The 21,667-nt window shown below is 39.2% G+C and overlaps 1 protein-coding gene across 2 annotated transcripts in view; it reads left to right on the top strand.

Moving 5' to 3' along the window:
• The first annotated feature begins 6,038 nt into the window (after positions 1–6,038).
• notch1b (notch receptor 1b) overlaps positions 6,039–21,667 on the top strand; it is a 51,087-nt gene continuing 35,458 nt past the window's right edge. For both annotated transcript variants that reach the window (XM_014996955.2, XM_088008683.1), the window contains exons 1-2: positions 6,039–6,340; positions 7,000–7,081. In XM_014996955.2, coding sequence (XP_014852441.2) covers positions 6,280–6,340; positions 7,000–7,081 — 143 coding nt within the window. In that variant the 5' untranslated portion in view covers positions 6,039–6,279. The remainder of the gene's footprint in view (positions 6,341–6,999; positions 7,082–21,667) is intronic.

Raw genomic sequence — 21,667 nt, 5'->3', positions numbered from 1 at the left:
GAGGAGACGGCCACCCACACTCCTGTCAAACAGAGGGCCATTTATGCAAAGCAGTATTAACTTTTTACACTCTTGGCATAAGCAGTGAATTCATATGTACAGTCAGTGCAGCCAGTTTAAATTATGTCACCAGCAGCTGCTGGGATCCTAAATGTTCAAATGCAACCATGAATCCTCCTGATGAACAATTGAGTTTTGTGTAAAAAGAAACTTTTTAACTCTGAACAGTCATGCAAGTGATTTTGTAAGGGTGGAATTATATTCAGTAAATTAAAAAAAGTTCTTTTAATAACTAAATGAAACTCGTTAAATAGATTAGTTACACTGTTTTGAATTAGAAAGATTTTCAGCTTACAGCTCAGTTTTTTGGTCCGCTTCAGAGTTTGATTACACATTCACACCTCGCCAAACAAACTGGACTTCCTGGAGTTCAACGAAAGCAGACTAAACAGCGCTGGCGTGAATGCACCCTTTTCGTGAAAATTGACAGCAAAGGTTTTAGTGACTAAACATTTTTGAGATTTGAGTTGCCCTGAGGTTATCAACGTTATAATTTAAACAGAAAAGCAAACCATCCTTTGAAAATCTGAACTTGAATTTGAAAGTATTTTGAAAGTTTGAGTTCTTCTACAGAAATCAGTAAATAAATCAAACATTCTTGTGTAGACTACATACATGAAGATGTAGGTAAAGTAGCAAAACATATAAACAGATTAGTTCTCTCTTCGCCTCCTGACTGTTGTCAAAAAGAAAAATTAGGACCATTATGTCTTCGGACTGGCATGGATCGCAGAGCTTCCCACATGATTACATATGGATGAGGATGCAGGCCACAGCATCATCAGTCAGATTATAGCGTGATTTCATCCAGCATTGAGCAGATGCTTGTTTCTTTATGGTAATAAAGTGGAACAGGTCCTTCCATCTGTGCTGTACCAGTCGGAGGGAAAAACCTCAACCCCCCAGTTTGACACAATGAAAAGGAAATCAACACAAATCCTGTTTACTCTCCACATCACAATGTGATGCAATAAACACATTTCCCCCATTTTCCCACAGTAAACAGAAGCACAATAGATATGTCAGTAAAGCACAGCTCTTGTAAAGCCTGAAAAGTTTACGAATAAGTGTGAAGCTTATATATAGCAACATTTACGACTGTATTGTAGTGATGTGTTGCTGCGGTGCAGTTAGATCTGGCACTGGTTGAGCTTTAAGATGATAATCGCTGCAAAATGCTTTTATAATATTCATAAAATCACAAAATGACCCTGATAAACAGCTCAGGTTGACCTTGGGTCGATCTCAGTGGGAAACTGCAAAGCTGAACACTGTGTGGATCACAAACCATCTGTCTATTTTAATATCATGGTTTGCCAATATTTTACTTGTAAAGCTGTTCATGTGAAGTACTCATAGTAACCAATCAAAGCTGGTTATACACTTAATGTAACAAAGACAGTTAAACTCAACAATCTGCATTACAATAATCTTATGTGCCTCAATCAGTGTGGGTGTATATCATTTCATGTCTGCGGTTAACATCTTTCTCTTATTTTTATGTCTTCTTGCAGACACTGGGTTCTACGTGCCTCTACACATGGTGGTTCAGTCAAGTAAAAATAATAAAACACTGTTAAAAAACATGTTTTTTTAAAAAGAAATGTTCATGTACTTATATCTTATCATTTTACTATTATTTTTCTGGGAAAGAAACTAGATTAGCTACCATAACTACGTGGACGATATGCAGCTCTGAGTCACCAGGTGACTCTGAACCCATCCAATCACTGAACAGATGCTTCGAACAGATCAATGTGTGGCTGACATAAAACTTTGGTTCTGGTCTGCTCTTCATCCCCAGAACCAGAACCAAATGACAGGAAGCAGCATTCAGCTTCTATACACCACAAATCTGCAACAAACACCAGAAAACTGCAAAACAGTCGAAACAATGAGTTCCTTTAAACCTAGACTAAAACCCACATGTTTAAAGTTGCTTTTGAAACTTTATAAATGAAACAATCAACGTTCTGATGTGTAACAATGGCAAAATGTAATGTTTCAATTGTTTCTATGACTTTGTAATTATTTTTTTTACGATGTAAAGGGCTTTGAAATGCCTTGTTGCTGAAATGTTCTGTACAAATAAACTTGATTGATTGATAATTACAGGTATAACCTCAATTAACCCTGTTTAAATGAAAAAAAAGAAAAGAAGTGTATTTACTAACCAAGGAAAAGTTAAGACACCATATGCCCCTAAAAACTAGCGATACCCCACCTGTGGTTTGAAAAACAGACGGCGCTCTCATATCCATCTCCCAGCATGTCCGGGTTTCCTGCATGTTCAGTCCGTTTTGAGTCACCCCACAACATGTCTGCTTTGACTAGGCCGAGGACCTTCCATTTGTCAATTCTCTACCCAACCTTGTTGGGCTAAAACAACTAATCGGACTCGTGGTTTTCTTAGACAGGAAATGTGTCCTTTTGGCACACCAAGTATGAAAGTTAAACTTGGTCAGTGTCTTTCTAGCTGTGCAGACATGTCCGTTCATATCTACAGAGCTAATCTAGGTCCCTTCATGGAGACTTAGGTTTTCAGAAACTTTTTTCAGAAACTTCTCTCAGTATTTTATTAATTTCCTGACTCAGTCATGTTGACTAATTTTATTAGCCCTTTTTAAATGTTGGATAATTTCAAATGTTTTGGAGATCTGCTTAAATCTCACACATTTCATAAGTTACAATAATTTTGATCTGAAGGCTCTTTCGATCTCACATCATTTCATGAATGTGAGATCATGAAATCTCAGACATGAGATTGGACACTCATGTCTGAGAGCATACCAGTCAGTCAGAAGCATACCATATCAAATGTTGAAGGTTTAAACAGAGCAAAGCTCCTTTAATATATTGAGAAATAATGTCCTGTAATGATATGCCTTTGCGAGTGTTTATGAATAAATGTGATGGAGTCTTAGTTTGTTTCACCGGGATTTTTATTTTTTAAATTAAATTTTGCAAAACATGTCAGCTTTTACTTTATTGTTTTCAAATATTTGTGTATGAACGTATTAAGTTGTTTTAGGGATTTGTATTTGTTTCATGTCACATGTATTTGTCTCTCTGACAGGTGTTTTACCTGTAATCTCTTGGCAATCTCTCAAAGTGTCACTCAGAGTCTCATTGTACAAATAACATCCTGGCAGCAATGAAAAACGATATTTCCAAACTTGTGCAGCAGTTAAGGTTGCAGTATTTGCTTCAGGCTGTGTAAACATTGGAATGAAAAGTGAAAAGTATTATGAAAGAGAAAATTAAATGAGAAATATTGTACAACGCAGATTATTTTACCAGTTATTCACAACAGATGAGTTAAAGCTAGATTTCTTTCACATTAAGCTCTGCAGAAGTAAGTCAAACCCAGCTCTATTTTCCACGCTTGTGCACACAAACAAGAAATTTAATTTTGTTTCCATTTTTCTGTCAATGAAAACATAAAAATATATATATATAAAAGTAATTGCTTAGAAATATACAATGTTTTTTTTTTTTTACAAAAGAAGTTGAATTATTGTAAATGTGCATGGTATCAATCTGGGTACAGATGTTTTGTGCCAAACTGCAGGTAAATGTCTAAACTGTTTTTGTGTCCAGAATATGTGGGCTCTGCAGTGAGCTGCCATTTTCTAGGCATGTATATCTCTTGGCTGGAGGGAAGTCAGCTTCAAAGATCCTCTGTGCAGATCTAATTGTTTGTTCCAAGATAGTACAATACGCTTTCTCTGTAAAATTACTTCTCATCGGAGAAATAATTTGGATTAGATTAATAGATTCATACAAATCTTCTCCTTTGCTCCAGAGATGATATCAGATGATTACTCCAACAGAATGTAATGCCACATGCTGTAAATTTGTTATCGGTCTATTTTGTTTATGACTGCTACCTGTGTGAGGCTCCTAAAAGTGTATTCACACACCACCTGATGGGAGTGTGCTCCAACTTCTGCTGACTTTCTGAACTTACCGAGTGGAACTCGTTTTAGGCACCGTCAGCGTTTATTTATCAGATCCCAACAGGTGACGCGATTTCTTCCCAGCGTTTGTCAGGGTGGGTGAGAGATGGGCAGATAAATGTGTGCAAACACAATATTATTTGAATATCGCTGAATATTACTATTGAATATTTGAATATTACTTGGATTCAAATCAGGTCATCATTTATGTTTTCTTTACATGTCTACCCATGTAAATACTGCTTTCTTTTTGTTATGTTGGTGCTTTTTATGGAGGAAATAATCTACAGTGTTTTTGTAACAAAAAACTAACTGATAAATGTATTAATTTTACTAGATAGTCCTTTAATATAAGCTTTAATAAACCTAAATAAAGAAATTGTATTTGTATGACCTATTTTACAGACAAAAATCACAAAAAACTTGACAAAAACAAGAAAAGAATAAATTATATGAGATGGATAATTTAAAACAAGTAAGCAATATATTTTTAAAAAAATAAAATCAGGAGTGTTGCCCAAATCTAGGAGAGCTCCCTGAGGAACAGCAGGTTTCCATTATTTTTCTTTGGATTAAACTGCATACAGTTGCATTCAAAATAACAGTGTATTTTTTAAGAGAAAGGCTCAAAATCCTTTTAGTAGATTGGTGACTTGCAAATTTATTGGGAAATGGATTTTATTCCCACATACAAGGGGAAGAAATATGTGTCAAGTCTATTATTATTCTACAGAAAGGAGAGAAATAGGCTGTTCTTTATGCACTCAGTTATTACACAAACCAAACAAATGTTTGAAAATGTATTTTTCCACATTTTGTAATGGAGTAGATAAGGTCTGTGGGTTGGTCTGGACCAGAGCCGACCCATGGCACTGGCAAGTTAAGCAGCTGCTAAGAAGCTCCACACCAACAGGGGTCGCCCAACAGCACCAAGCTAGGATGATAGCATGATATGGGGTGCTACAAATGAAAATATGAGTAGAGTCTCAAAAGGCTTAGCCGACTCTGGGCTGGCCACTCCATGATATTATTCATGTCGCTGTGGACATAAGATTATTTGGTTACCGGTTTGGTCTGGATGATTGTCTTTGAAATACCTACTTAATGCTGCAGAACTAACTTTTACAGAAATGCAGAAATATTTTTTGTCTCTTTGTTAAAACTGTCAACATGTCGTGACAGTATAATATGAAACAGATGCGATTTTAAAAGATCAAGCTGCTCCACCTTCTCTCTGCAAGCAGAGCTACTATTTGCCAACTGAAGAATTGCATCGTTCTCTGACAAAAACAACCAATCGGAGCCAGGAGGAGCCATTTAGCGCTTTGAATCATTGCTGCCTAATATGCTTAAGGCCACGAAAGAGCTTACCATTCCACTAAAGCATTTTATCCATCATCGGTGGAATGCTAACTAGACTATGCACAAGAGTGATTGACAGCACTAAGGCCCTCCTCCTATCTGTGGTTGTTTCTGATTGAGTGACTTATTAATGCAGTTCATACTAGGAGAAAGTAGAGGAGCTCTACTTTTTTCATTATCAATTATTCTAATAATTTTAACAAATGTCAAAAAAGTATATATTTTTTTAAGTGACATATTACAGCCATATTTAGATGATAAAAGAAAGATTTGCAAAATTTATCAGTATCCTAAATTAAAAAAATATAAGATAGCCTACATTATTTTAAAAGATTACAAAAGTAATGTAGTAAACTTTGACTTCATCTGGTATAAAACTGGTGAAGAACATATATGTAGAGCCCAACTTGTCATTTATGTTTTTACTGTTTTTATTTAGCATCGTGCACGAGCTAGCATCTCAGCAGCTAGCATCTTGAGGAAAACCTTTGGCGCTGATGTTCCACAAGTATCAGCTAATTAACCATTTACTACGTGGGAAAACCGCTGGGGGACACAAAAAACAAACTCCCTGCTATCTCTTCATCAAGCTGCACAGCTTGTGCCTGTCTGGAGAACAACTATGTGATTGTTAGCGTGTCGGTGTGGAGGAAAAACGCCCCTTCAGAGCGGAGAGCAGCGGATGGAGACTTTCGTCCCTCAAATCATTTCCAACTCGGGACTTGAAGTGACAACGTCTCATGCCGGGTGTCCGCTTCACTTTCCCCCCCAACTCTCTGTGGATATACTCTTGGGTGAACGTAGAGGGTTTGTTTTTTCCCTGTCAAGGAGGAAGACATAATATTGGATCTATGAAAAGACCCACGTGGATTTGTATAATCTTTTTAAACCAGGAGGAATGCATATTTTTTTGTTAGTGAAACTAACTTTCCTGTTGTCGCTGATAGGAGAAACACGAGGTGAGAGACGGGGAGCTTTCGGTTCGTTAATGCTTCACAATATATTTGAAAAAGTGTAGTTTTGTTGTAGCTTCGATATAATCTTAACCTGTTTTATAACTTTCGTGTCAGCCTGGGAAACTTTCTCCAACTTCCTGAACACAAGCCGTAGATTTGGTAGACTGAGCTGCCAACATAGATCCTTTTACATGTACTTTTCTGATATGTTGCACTTGTTGTCTTATTAATATTAATAACACGTCTTTTCCTAAACTCTCCTCTCCTGGGTAAGTTTTTTTTTTTTTTGCTCAGGCAGCTGTTCCAGACTTATCCAGCAAAAACCAAAAACTTTTTTTCCTCACTAGTGTGTGAATGTAAGCTTCTGCGGTTTAGACTTGTAGTGTTTTGATGCGATTGCACTGTTGTGTTAGTCATATTTTTCATCTTCTGTCAAGCTGCGTTTTAGAACATGCTGATGCCAAACTGCACCCTGAGGTAGCAGTAGATGTCGCAGGTAGACATCACATTTAAGAAGCATTACTGAGGCAATTTCAAATTCTTGTCTGAGAAGTAAATCTTACACAGCTTTTTCTGCTGCCTTACCTCAAAACTTTGCTTTGTTAAAAATAAACTCAGGATGTTTTGCAGAGTACACATGTGTTAAAATGTTGCTTTTGCAGGTCTGAGATGCTCCATGCCCACAGAGTCTTGTTTGAACCAGGGGAGGTGTGAAGCAACTCCAGATGGCAATGGAGAGTGCAAGTAAGTTTAACGTCCACATCTGTCTTCTGTATGACGAATGCCTGCACAGAAGAGTTGGAATGTGGGATTGTGGAGTCTGACATGACTCAGAGGTTTTGGGGTTTGCATGTGAAGAAGATGAAGCAGTGTGCGCTCACACTGCTGGAGCTATTTCTGGGTGGCAAATGGTCAGAGGATGTAGAGTGAAATGAGTGGTGGACTCTGATGAGGGCAGGGGGTCACCGTGAGATACTGTGTTTGGGTATGTGTTACTGCCACCACATTCTGTCGTCTCTCCAGCCAAACTCCTCTCCGGCCCTAAATCTTGTTTTTCTTTTCTTTCACGGAGCGACAGCTGGGTTTGCCAGAAGCTCGGCGACTATTGTTCTGCTCTGCGATTAATTCTGTGTGACTAATCTGGGAGAGGCTTCCCAGAGAGACCCTCAAGCCCCGTCCTTTTGCCACCCCCCACACACCCTTCTCTTGGGAGTTTGTCCCCTCCTCAAAAGCCCTCAGTGCTCACTCTCTCTGATTGCCCAAGACAGATGGCTTGACGCTTTATAACCCATTAAAAATGGAGAAAAGGTTTCTAAATGTGTATTTTTTAAAGTTTAAGTGTAAACCCAAACCTTATTTTGCTTTCTTGTTTAAATGCCCACATTGGCATGAGCAACAGCAGTCAGGTTCACTCCCTGCTGAATGATTGTGCCGACCGGGTCAAAGCTTCGGACAGCAACAAGTGGGCAGTCATCTTGGCCCCCCGCCACATCTTAATTTGGCCCGGTCATGTATTCACTCGTCGCTCACACACACACGCACTCACACACACCCCACCTTCCCACTGGGCCACAAAGCCATCATTGTGCCCCTGCACTGTCCCACTCCTCAGACGTCTCCAATTATAAACTGAGATGGACATTGGGTCGGGTTTGAGCGGGCACACAAGGCCAAGCGAGTGATTGTGTATTTCCGTGTTACGCTCTTCTTGTGATTTGTTGTTTTTGTGGCAATGAATGATCAGTAAAAAGTTCAAGGATTGTCAAAACTTGGGCAGATTTTCATAGTTTGGATACTTTGATTATTTTAGCTGCTGATAATTTGTCCCTTTACATTTTCTCAAAGATGATTAACTAACAAGCTTAAGAGCTGCTTTCATATTACACAGCCAGTCAGTGATGCCTTCTGAAGTCGGGAACTGAGCTGAAGCAGTCCAGACCAGAAATAATATCTTGCAGATTCCAGTAGTACAATGGATGACCCAAATCAAAGCAGTTCAGAGCAGAGCTTCTTTCTGCCCAGTGAGATGAGAGATATCGGGCTGACTCGATGTGGGGCGAGGAAGGATGCTGTTGAGGGATCACATACCTCCTTTGCCACTGTGTTGATTGCAGAGTGATGTGAACTGGTGATGATGGGATGGATTTGGTGCTCAAAAACCAAAGCTTCAAGTTTTGTAGGTTGTTTCATGTTTTGTACATTAGTACAAAACTGGAAAAGTTGTAACCCACCTTTAATATCCTTATTTTGTTAAGAATTTAAAGTTATTTAATCAGTAATATCTCTTGTTTTTAAAGTTATGTTGATTTTGTCATATTTTTCACAAATTTTATGTCCAGTACACATTTTTATCTTCCTTATCTTTGAATTTGTGATTGTTAGTCATACAAACAATGAGCACCAATGAAAGTGAATGGCTCCTGCTTAGCAGGACTGCTTAGCATGTCATGTAGCATTTCACCTACGTATTTCAGCTTTTCCAGCTACATGTTCTTAAAATATTTTAGATACACAGCTCCTCATAAACATAGTCGAATTGCCTGCAAATAATTGTGTTGTATTAAAAAACAAAAGTATGCAAATACTGAACCTCTACTGTATTGCAGTAGATAGCTCTATAGACATCTTTAATTTGTGTAAGCTAATGGTTGATCTAAGCAGGGCCATACAAAAACATTTTACTTCATTTTATGTTTTATTAGACAAGAACAATGCTGGTAGTGCTCTTCCTTTGGCACGGCGATATGGCTGAAAAAGGTATCACTACACAAACGTTTCATACAAGTCGATGTGTTGATAATTATTGATTAATTTTTTTGTTTTAAACATCTGAAACACTGCCCAAATGATGACATTAATTTACCCATTTTATCTGCAGTTTCCTCTTGAGCTCCTGTGCTTATTTCCTTCCTTCGCTCTATGAGGCTCTGTATTTTTAATCAGTTATGAGGCATGATGGTGAAACCTGAAACTGCTCTGTAACCACTCAACAGACTGTTGCTAGGTAACCACAACTTACTCAAGTTGTTGCTAGGTAACCAAAGAGTGAGTGAGTGAGTTGATACCACCAGCCTTGCTTAGCTGGCCGTGAGAGTTTGAGGTTTATTTATTCTTTTCAAAATGACAACTGCAGGTAAGTTGCTCGATGCTTATGACTTTTTAAACGAACCTCACATTGAACAAGTTAAACCTTCCCTGTAAGTTGATCATCTGCTGTTTTGCCAACCTTTTAGTCAGTAGATTATTTTCATGGTACTAAAATGCTTTTTTTTGTCAAACTGTTACGTTTGGAACTGTTTTGATTTAACTAAAAAAAAGGTAACACTTTATTTGAAGGCGTGTGCATAAGACTGAGATGACACCGTCATAAACATGACATAACACCTGTCATGAACATAAAGAAGTCTTTATGAATGTTTATGACAGTTGTCATGAAGTGTCATTCGGTAAATAATGACACTTTTAATGCAAAGTTGCTCTAAAAGTTGCATTAAAAGTCCATTAAATATGGCAACTTTGCATTAAATTATCACAATTTACAAAATCACGTAAAGTTGGCACTTTTAACGGACTTTTAATGCAAGTTTTACAGCAACTTTGCAATAAAGGTGTCATTATTTACTGAATGACACTTCAGGACAACTGTCATGAACATTCATGAAGACTTCTTTATGTTATGTCATGTGTTATGTCATGTTTATGACCGTGTCATGTCAGTCTTATGCACACCCCTTCAAATAAAGTGTTACAAAAAAAACAAAAAAAAACAAAACAGAATCAGACTGTGTCTTTATGACAGGATATTAGAGAAAAAAGTACTTAACTATCCAATTTAAAACTGGTTCTCTCTTAAATTGCCTTTTGTGTTGTGACAGTACCCTGGTGTATCCTTAGGGGAATCTAACAGACTTTCTACTGCTGGATGATTCATAAGTTAAAGTGAAAATGTGAATAATTTAGTGCGTGAAAAGCATCCAATCTACAGGAAGACTTTATAAAACCTTATTAAAGAACGGGCCAACGTTAGGACTTCTGCAAACTACTTTATGTAAATATGACCTAAGCAGATGCTTGAGCTCTCAGTTGTGTAAGACTCACCTCAGTTGACCTGATTGTTGAAAGCATCTGTTTGCACCTACCGTTTAAGTTGTCATGGATGGAAAGTATTGGAATGTTTTCCGAAGGAAGTCACTAATTTGACACAAGATTAAGATTTAAACAAAAAATAAAACATTTATTAAATTTTAGATAAATTAATTGTTAACTAACACAGTTGAAACTCCTATTGCTGCAGGAGCGTTTAGCAGTCATATCTGTTCCTCTTTTTTTTTTGCATTTGTAACGTGGGACTTGAGGTGTCAAGGAGAACAGCAGCCATTAAGGGTTTAAAAACCTGAGGGCTTAAATTTTGCTGCTGAAACCTGTTGACTTTTTAGGGGTTTGAGCAAGTGATGCCTCCGATAACAATCTGAGCCATTAATTCCTCACTGGTATGTGTCCCTGCTACAGTATTCATTTACCTCGATGAAAGTGAACCCTTGTCCCTCCAGTTCTGGGCATTCTTCAATGGCACCTCTGTTTGCCCCAGTCAGATGAGTCTATCTTAACTCCCCCTCACGTCCTGCGCTCCCCCCTCTTCGCTCCTATTCAGAGTCAGGAAGCAGCCTCCAAGTGGCCTGAGGGAAGAACAGGTGCTGTATCTGATCATATCATCACACAAGCAGAAACACATAGTGCAAGGCTTTTATATGGCCGCCGTCACCAGTGTTGGGTTCCCTTTGGCCGATGAGAGGAGTTTTCTGGCCGAAAGAAGCGACTTGGTGGTAGGGATCCTCTGCGCAGTGGATGTTTGGCATATATGCCAAGACAAGTCACATAAACTCTGATTGGAGTTACTGACAGTCTGTGTGTGTGTGTGTGTGTGTGTGTGTGTGTGTGTGTGTGTGTGTGTGTGTGTGTGTGTGTGTTTGCGAAACAAAAGTACTTCGAGCCACACTTCCTCTTTTCTATTATTTTCCTCATCCCAGACCACCTGCTTGTGGGTTGAAGTATAACAACCATGTGGGCCATCCACTCATCCAGACAGCAGCATGCTCCTTAATACCCATGATTACTTGTGGTTTTTGCCCATTGAGCTCAACACAAAAACAGATTGACGATGTCTGCCAGGTGTTTTTTAGCTTTTAGTCTCTCTACTCTACACACTACCGGACACAAGTCATTCTCTGAAGACTTAGGAGAAAGGGAAGAGATGGGCTTTTATGGAAATCTATTGGAAATTAAACAATAATTTTAATTTTACAGTATGGCATCTACCAGTCAGGATTTTACAATCTCCTCCATGATTATAAATGAGACTATCCAAATGACAAGCACATTGCTTAAGGGTGCATTCACACCCACCTGTTTAGTCCATTTTAATCGAGTTTGTTTGTCTGGAAAGTTTGCTTTATTTGGGGAGGTGTGAGTGTGTTATCAAACTCTGAAGTAGACCAAAAAAGCAAACTCTGGTCCACCTAAACACACAGGTCTCCGTTTGGTTGTAGTGAACTCTGGTGAATTCGAGTTAATATATGAAGGCTAAGTGGACCAGTGACCACTCTAGAAGCAGGAAGCGGACTTTAGTACAGGGCCTTCTGAGTAAATACAACCAAAACAAACGTTTGTGTCTAGTGTACAGGGAGAAATGACTCGTGGTCTTTTTCCACAGACAAATCCTACAACCACTAAAATCTGACGCCACTCCACTTTTGTTTACATTACTTGAAGAAGGAAGTCATACTCAGTGTCTTCTTTACAGGTTTTTGTGAAATTTCCTTCAGTAGTTGTTGCTACAGCGCCCCCACAGTCGAGTGGGGAAACAGGTTTTGACAGTGCAATGAAAATGCAATTTCATTTTCAGTGAAAGTAAACCGCACTGAAAATGTAACAAATGTTTGGATTTTGTTCCCCAATCGAACTGAGTCCACTGTGACTGTGAGAATATTTTGAATTGCTTAATTTAACTGTTACACTTCAGTAAGAAAACATATTAGAAAACTTGCGAAACTACAGGAAGAGAACATTTGTTACTAGGAGTGCACCGATTGCAGTTTTCTGGCCAATCGGCATTTGCCGATCTTTAAATAGCCTTACTTGCCGATGCTGATTTTGGACAATGCTGATTGTTTTGTCTGAAATGTTGCTAAATATAGTAAAGTTGCTGAGCTGGCAGCAATGGAGTGACTATTGTTAACTGTGAACGTGCAGCACGACCTTTTGGGTCTGTCAGTGAAAGCTCCCTCACAGCAGAGCAACAGAGGACGGTGGCTGATTTTTAGATCTTTGCCGAGGCAGATAAGCTCAACAAAAACAGATGTGGATGACTGGTAAACTGGCATAGAGATATATAAATAGCTACTATTAAATAAATGAATGTATATTAGGTATGAAACAATTAATCGGATTAATCAATTATTGACAATATCGTCAACTAATTTAGTAATTGAATAATCATTAACTGGAGTATACAGACCCAAAAAAGTCCACTTGATGAAAGAGCAACATACTCAGAGCAGTAATTAAGTCAAAAAATATACATTTTGTTTGTAATGTATGTATTACATCAAATACTGTTGATTAATTATTTGAAAAATTAATCAATAGAAAAGTTTGAGCTTTTCAAATGTTGATATTAGGAGTAAAAAATGCTGTGTTGTTGCATTTTAGGTAATAAAATGTTTATTTTCTTATTTTAAAAAAGGAAATTAAATATTTATTTGCCATTTTTATGTATTTTAATGTTGTGCCAAATAACATTAAATAACAATAAGTTGTTAAATGAAAAATCTGCAGAACGTGCCAATTTTTTTTATTCCATTACTCGATTAATCATCAGAATAATCGATAGAATACTCGATTACTGTAGTAATCCTTATCTGCAACTTTAATGTATATCCACTGGGAAAAAATGGAGTCATTTAGCACAGACAGGAAGTAAAGATGGGATTTTTCTCCTCAACACATACATTAACAACCCGAGGCTTCAGTGTCACCTTTAGACTTCTATAAGTGGTTCCCAGCCTCGTAAAACAGGCTGTGGCAGAAGTCATTAGGGCGACTGCGACTCTCAGAAAATACTTACTCACACACACACACACACACGCTGAGTGTTTGGTCCCTGGGGGGAGCTGGTTCTTTCCCATGGGCTGCATCCCATGTTTCTCCGAGATTCACAGGGTCACTAATGAAGGCTGCCAGATGTGGGCCGGCCAGGTCAGCTCTCCTGTACGATTACAGAGGAAGGAAAAAAGTGATGAACATAAGGAGAGGGCAAGAGCTGGAGAGTCCTGTAATTTCTGCGGCCAGTTGGGATTCAGCGGTAAATCCAGTTACCCTAAAAACAGTCATGGATTTTTCCAACAGAATTATTTCTGCTCAGCAGGCTATTTTTTATCCCAATAGAGTCAATTTGTGCGATTGGAGCTATGTCTAACTTTCTTCTCTTGTGGTGGTAAAGTTGACACTATGGTGAGCCACGATACACACTGCTGGGAAAGCACAAGAGAGGGCAGGAAAAGGGGAGAAAAACAGGGAGGAGAGGCCCTTCTCCCCTTGGGCGAAGCTTTTAAAACAAATCAGACAAGACTAAAGAGGACTTAGCCGAGGCACAGAAGCAAACGGCCAGGAAATGAGAAGTAGTGGGGCGGTGGTGGGGGACAGACAGGATGAAGAGAAGGGAAGTCAGAGGTACAAACATGGTCCACTAACCCAGTTTGACTCCCAGATGAAGACGCCTGAGACATCAAAGAAAAAACGCCAGTTTTTTAAATCACAGCCAATGTGAGACATAAAAACCAAACCAGACATGAGGCTGTCGCCTAAGTACGTTTTCCAAACAGATGACAGTAACTACCATCACTACTGCTGGTAACAAACCTATTGTTTATTATAACTGTAATAATGTCTACAACTTTATATATATAGGCATTTTTTAGAGTGTCCTTCTAGGATTTATAGCTATTCCTTGGGTGGTTGCGGTACTACACCAGCCCTGTTTAGTTCACTTTAATCGAACTCTTGCTTGTTTGCCTAGAAAGTCTGGTTTGTTTGGGAAGGTGTGAATACGCAATCAAACTCTTCTGCGGAACAAGAAAGGAAACTCTGGTCTGCCTTTAGACCTTGGTCTTGGTTTGGTTGAAATGAGCCAAATGAATTCATGTGTGAACACCAAGTGAACTGTAGACTGCACCAAAAGCAGGAAGTGGACTATAGCGCAGTGTATTTTGGGTAAATACAACCGAAACAAACACAAGAGTTTAATGCTAGATTGAGAAATGGCTTGTGATCTTTTACCAAATCCTCCAACCACTAAATTCTGACGCTACTCCATTTCTGTTTAGATTTCATGATGAATGAAGTTGCACTCTGTGTCTTCTTTAGATTGTTTTGTGTCATTTCCTTCAGTGGTTCTTGGTGCAGCACCACCACAGGCAAGGATGGGAACAGATTTTTAATTAGTTTGGATTGTTTGACATAGTGCAGTGAGAAAGTGAACCTCTCCTGCTGAAAATGTAACGAATGCTAGAAGTTTGGATCCCAGTCGAACCGAGCGTACCGGACTGAGTTGTGAAAACAGCCTGACATTTTAGTGAAAGCCCTTTAAATCTTGGGACCACCACGACTGCAGCAATGAGCAGTTTTGAAAGCGTTCCTTTGTGAAACCTGTTTTGGCAACCTGTTAAGATGTAATTACACCAATGAGAAAACTGGAGAATTACAGAAAACAGACCAGGTGTAGTGTGAGAAAACCCAAAGACAAACAATAAAGTAATTGTATCTTGTCGGGTTGAACGTTTAAGAAATGTTCCAGTAAAACAGTGGCCTCCCTGGTTCATGTCCGGCCAGAGCCGTTCTTTGGCACATCTCCTGCCCTAATCTTTTCCTTTAGTTGGACAAATTATTCTGTACATTCAGTAGTTTCATACTGTAATAATCCAAATTAAAATCTAAATTACAAGACAGATTAAAGAAGTTTCTTTTAACTTGATATGTTTTCATTGAACTTATAAATTTGTTAGTGTTGTCTGAGTATTAGTCACATTTTGACAGTTATTAATAAAATTAGGGAATATTTACATGTAACCAGACGCTGACTTTGTGTCCCACAGAGCTTTACATGTCACAATAATTGAATAAATAGACAACCTAATTCACTAAGCCTCTTAAAAAGCATCCAAAGCGATCTCCAGCTGCCTGAATCTGTATACTCACTCTGGGCTTTTATTTGTGTACAGTGCACATGTGTAGCCCACATATTACATCTCTCCATCTGCGTGTGACCTCAGAAAGATGGCAGATGGCAGATTGGCCCGGCAGTCAGGAAAACCCCTTTAAGAGTGACGCCAGGCCCGGGGTCAGATGTCACCACAACATCTGCTGCAGGCTCGAGCCGCCGCCCAGGCGCTCTCGTGCGTCCCGTCCGTGGCGGCGCAGACCTGTTGCCATGGGCTACTTCGGGAGCATGCGAAGAAGAGAAGTGAGCGCGGAGGAGAACAATGACGGCAGCCGGGTTCAGGGATGACACAGGAGATAATAACAGTATCGTCCTTACCGCGGAGATCGCTCCACTGCTGTCCTGCAGTTACATTACACCTCCCAAACACCTGATATTTGCTCAGCTTCTGATTTGTGCCTGTCTTTTCATGTCTTCTTTATTTACCTTTACCTGCCGCTGTTGAGATTATCTGGCTCTGCAGGCCACCAGATTTCTCTTGTTGAAGCAGCTGCTTTGCTCTGTTTGCTTTGAATACAGAAAGGACTCAATAAAGAAGTCTCTGAATATCTTTTACCTTGTTCACCTTTAAGACCTTCTGGAAGCAGTTGATTTTATGTCTTTGAAAGCTGTTTTGAGGCAAGTGTGTGTGTTTTTTTTTTTTTACAAGTTTTTGCCAGGTTAAAGAGCAAACTGTTAGCATTCTTTGCGCAGCGTGTGCTGCAGTTGACTTACTGTTAGCGCCTCAGCTGGAGCGTGTTTGCATAGAGCGTCCATCAACCTGAGGGTGCGGCGTCTCTCTGTTTGTCTTCTCGGCCTTGTGCGAGACTTTCGACTGTTTTGCAGTACAAATACTGCATTACAGTACTTAAAACACATGGAACAATAAAGTGAGTACTGATTTCTCTTGAAACAAAAATGTCCAGGTCAATAGTTGCCAGTTCAGATTATTTCAAACTTGGACCAGAGTTTGCTTTCAAACTTATAAACAAATTTAAAAAAAAACTTGCGATGTGAATAAGCTTGAATAAGCAATAAATTAATTGCATAATAAAGTAAAACCAGACAGAGCATTTTCATTTGGGTTATTGTTTGTTTTCCACTTTCCACTAAAGACTGGATGTCAAAATTCTGCCAGTGAAGTAATACTTTTTTAAAAATCAATATTAGGGAGTTATTCACTTAAAACAAGCTCCTATTACTTGCTGAAAAGTTATTTACGCTTAATTCAAGTTTACTAAGACATTTGCACTAAAAATAGACCAAAATATTTGCTAAAATTTAATGTTTTTGCAGTTATTGTGTTTTAATATCAACCTTCCAATTAGACCAGAGATGGAAATTAACCATCTGCCTTATTTCCATTTCACACTAGAAACTAAACCAAAAATAATTAAGATTTTGTGTTTTTGTATTGTCATACTGCATTAGGGAATACATTAAGCAAGTACTTTTACTTTCAATACTTAATTATTTTTAAAAGCACGTATTTGTTTACTTTGTCTGTTTACTTGCACTTTGACTGAATTACAGTGTTTGAGTACTTCACCACTGCTGTTGTGTGAAGTTTCAAAGCCTCTAAGATGTTTTTTTTTCAGGAAACACGATGTGCAGCTGCTTACGAGCTTCTATTGAGGGTAAAAATCAGGCCAGGAGACTCTTTAGAGTAAAAATTCCTTCTCAACCAGCTTCCCCTTTCTCCTTTTGAGAGCCCGTTCCAGTTGCCTTTCTTCCAGACTCTTTTGTTTCTCCCGCTGTTTGTGTGTGTTTTGGATTTTCAGCTTTGGTTTCACTTGCTCTTGGCCCCAAACACTTAAAGAAAAGTGCGAGATCTATTCGGAGTCACTTGGAAGAAAGTCTGAGGAGGGCATTTAGCATCAGTTATAAATCTGAATGTGACGTCTCGCCACTGAAAAGAGGCGGTTAGACAGGAGTGGAGCGACCCGGTTTTGGCGGGAAGGAAGGTGCACAGAGATGAAGGATTGGATGCCAGCAACTGTTCGGACTTTAAGAGAGGAAGTGAAACCAGCAGCGCGGGCCAGTTCAGGAACAGAGGACGTTTCATAGAAAGATTTTTCTGAGACACTGGGAGGAGAAAGAAGAGGGAAATGAGAGGAAAGAGGAGGTGTAACAGCTGAATACGCCGGGCCTGGAGCGAGCGTTGAATGGGGAGTTGGGGGGTTGGCAATGGACCCACTTATGCTCCCTCTTCTCTTGTTCCTCGTTTTGCTTAGAAGAACATACGAAAGAGGCCGGCCATTCAGATATCCACCCTACGTTGAAGGTCCCAGCTTGGATTCATTCCTTATTTGATATAAGAAGTGTGATAAAATTATTTTTTTGAGTTTATTGGGATGTTTTGTGCACATAGAGGACAGTAGGATGCAGGAAGGAGGCAGATATGAGAGACGAAGGGGGTGGGGTGGGGGGCGTCTGGCCGGGGCAGCAGCTGCTGTCTCCTCATTAACATGCGCACCTGCTCCCTGCGGCCTTTTTCCAGCAAGCTCGTGTGGCGCCTCACGACTCAAGCACTCGCCACCGCTGGGGTTTAATCGGACCGGCCTCCCTCCCAGAGAAGCCCCCCGCCTCAGATATGTAGCACACATGCCTCTACTGTTCTTTATGACACTCGATACGTGGAAGAATTTGACATGTTGCTGATTGTATTAGAGCAAGGGTGTCCAAACTGAGGCCTGTGGGCCATTTGTGGGCCTTGTACTGTCTTCTTTTGTGGCCGCCAAATTAAAAAAATTATAAAAATTTTTTAATTTGTGCATTTTTTTTGCTATAAATCAAACTTCTTTAGTCCTGAAAAACATTTTTCAAAAACAGCATTTGTGTTGGTGGCACTAAGGAAGCTAAAAATCCTAATAAAGATGTTTTTCACCATCATTTTTCATCGTTATCACAATAGGACCACTTGAAAATTGTCTCAAAACAGCAATAGTATTGTTATCGCACACGGGTCAAACTCGAGGCCTGGGGGCAAAATCTGGCCCGCTGCAGCTTTTTATGTGGCCCTCTAAGACTCCAAATTACATCAATAAGTCCCTCCAGTTTTTCACAAATCCATAAAATCAACAGATCTCCACATTTTTTCCAGATTTTTTATACTGCAATTTTTTAAATCAAAATTGGCCAAAAAAAAGTGACTGCTGCCTCAACCTTACTTGGTTAGCTTGATGTCAAGCTAATAATTAATAAAGTCACATTTAACATCATACATTAGTGCAAATATTGTAACAATTTCTAAATTAGTGCCACAAAGTCTGTGATTTTGATTAAAAAAAACCCACAAAAACAATCATGAAATCCTGGATGGACTGACCAAAGATGTTCAATATTATTTAATTTTAAGAAACACTTACTGAATGCTGAAACAAACAGCTATGTATTGGTATTTTAACAGTTTAGTGGATTTTATCAGTACATTGTGGATCAGTAAGAACATTCAGATTTTTGATATGGCCCAAAATGAAAATGAGTTTGATCTCCCTGGTTTATCGCAGTAACTTCTGGTACATTTTATCCTCCAGCAAAATGTACCACAGTTACAGGACTTTGTTACAGGTTTGTTGTTCTCAGATGCCTTTCGCCTCCATAGTTGTTTTCTTCGATATCATTTGACTCAGATTTGGCTTCCCTTTTGATCCTCTTGTTGACACCAATAACACGACAGTCAGACAAGGTCCCACGTTTCGATCTGTGCTTGATGACTTGCCACCGCTGGCTGCTACTGTTTATGTTGCATCGAGCCTAGCATGTGATGTTTTCTTTCCCTTGTCACAGTCCGAAGGCTGCATAATCCCCTGAGAGGGGGACCTGTGTAAACACACAACTGTCCCCACAGAGGGGCCGCAGCTCGGCCCCCACACACACAAAGGTGCTGGACGTCCTGGGAATGTTTGGGGACGCGTCCTGCCAGCCCCTCAGGGCTAACAGCCTCGCCGGGTTTAGTCAGGTATTTCAGAGCCACTTTGGGTTTTGATGTCGTGGGAAGGCCGCTGGACAGGATGTTTCCTTCATGATATTGTGTCTGCGAGAGGCTGAACTCACTACACTGTGCAAAAAGAATCGGTGCTTCACAAATAGATTAAAAAGTCAATAGACTGCTGGATTCCTTTAAGTTCTTGGTGAAATGGTAATTAGCAAAATAATTCAAGTTCAAGTTTATTATTAAAAATGGGTCAGTATTTATTAATAGACATGAACATGTGGCTAATTTCCATCTCCAATCTCATTTGCTGGTTGATTTTAAAGCACAATAACTGCAAAAACATAAAATCTTAGTAAGTATTTTTGGTTAGTAAATATCTTTGAATTAAGATGAAACTAACTTACAGTAACTTTTCAGTTAGATGTAGGAGCCTGTTTTAAGTCAGTCATTCCTCAATAATGATGAAAAATTACTAGTTCCACATGCAGGTTATTTCACCTACAGCAAGATATTTCTCACATATTTTATGTCAATTACCGTCATTTGCCAGTGGAACTAATAATTTTTCTTTGATATTAAGGAATGATTGACTTTAAACAAACCCCTGTATTTTGCTGAAAAGTTACTTGTAAGTTAGTTTTGTCTTAATTCAAGTGTACTAAGATATTTGCACTAGAAAATAGAACAGAAATACTTTTTGTGTTTTTGCAGTGTGATATTGCGTTAGGGAATGCATTCGGCATGTACTTTTACTTTCATTACTTTAAGTGTTTTTAAAAGCAAGTATTTGTTTACTTTGTCTATTCATTTGTACTTTTACTTTAGTGCAATGTCAGAGTACTTCTACACTGCTGTTTTGCAAAGTGTTTCCCATGTTATAAGTTAATTTATCTGCCAATAGAACAGTCAATATTAAGGAATTATTTGCTTAAAACAAGCCTCTACATCTTGCTGAAAAGTTATTTTTAAGTTAGTTTTATCTTATTTCAGGAGATCTTTGCTGTACAAACTAAACCAAAAACACTTGGTAAGGTTTTGTAGTGTACAGTGATAAAAACACAAAAATGACACTACAGAATAAGAAATTCACTCTTCTTTCCTGAAGATTGAAATTTTTTCATCGCCTGTGTGATGCTGGAGCAAATCCTCTCAGCGGAGGAAGGAATAAGAGCAGCGAGGTGGTGGTATAGCGCTTTGAAGTTGCCATAATGTTGGCTCACAGCTCGGACACTGTGGCAAAGCCTTGTCCTCAGGATGAATGAGTGCTGACAAAAGGTCAGAATGAGCACTTTTCATCCCTGGGAGATGCGAGATGGCTGATTCTCTCCTGTGTCAGCTTTTGAAACAGAAAAATTTGGCAGAAGATCTGAAATACTGTAGTTTTTTCTTATGTGTTGTGTTTGTAATGATTGAGACTTGCTGGCAGATCTGCTTTGTGGAAACCAGAAAAACCTCCAAGGACAAGACTAGAGGATTGTGGCTGGTTGAAAACAGAGCTGATATCGATGGATTTGCATGTAATTATAAGAACTGAACTGAATGACAATCAGATGCATGCAACTGTGCAAAGTTCCTGCGTATTATCCTGCAGTGTGTGTGCGCCGCTGTTCACTCAGACTTTAGGTGTGTGGCCCTTTTGTTGAGCCGTGTGCATCCTCTGGGGACGAGCCCTCGGCTCCCCTCATTGTAATTGTGAATGTGTGAATGTGTCTGTGTGATCTGAGGCTCCTCTCTCTGCAGGCATTTTTGTTCGCTGGGGTCCGCGCGACGTTTATGACTCAGACTCAACCTGTGAGAAACATCACAGGAGTTTGTCCCGCTCCCCTCCTCTCCCAGTTTTACAGCCTCCACACATTGTTCGCTGGGAGTGACGGCAGAGAGGCGGATGTGCCTTTTAAAGCAGAGGTTCTCAGGGATGTGCTGCTGGATCTTTTTTGCTCCAGTCACTGATTTATAAGCGCAGTTGCTCATAAAGCGAGGGATATTTGCTTGATTGTGTGGATAAAGATAGTGGAGTCTTTTTCTTTTACTAGTATAATGATGAAATTATTTTTAAAAAAGTTAGACATTTGCTGACCTGCTGAAGCTGCGATTTGTTTTTCACAAATGGGTTGATTTTCTAAATTTCCTGCCCCTCTCA

This window comes from Poecilia mexicana, unplaced genomic scaffold (genome assembly GCF_051168715.1).
Source record: "Poecilia mexicana isolate PSO_F unplaced genomic scaffold, ASM5116871v1 scaffold_9, whole genome shotgun sequence".
Classification (NCBI taxonomy): Eukaryota; Metazoa; Chordata; class Actinopteri; order Cyprinodontiformes; family Poeciliidae; genus Poecilia; species Poecilia mexicana.
The sequence above is the reverse complement of the archived record's forward strand: the minus strand, read 5'-3'. Positions and strand labels throughout refer to the sequence as shown.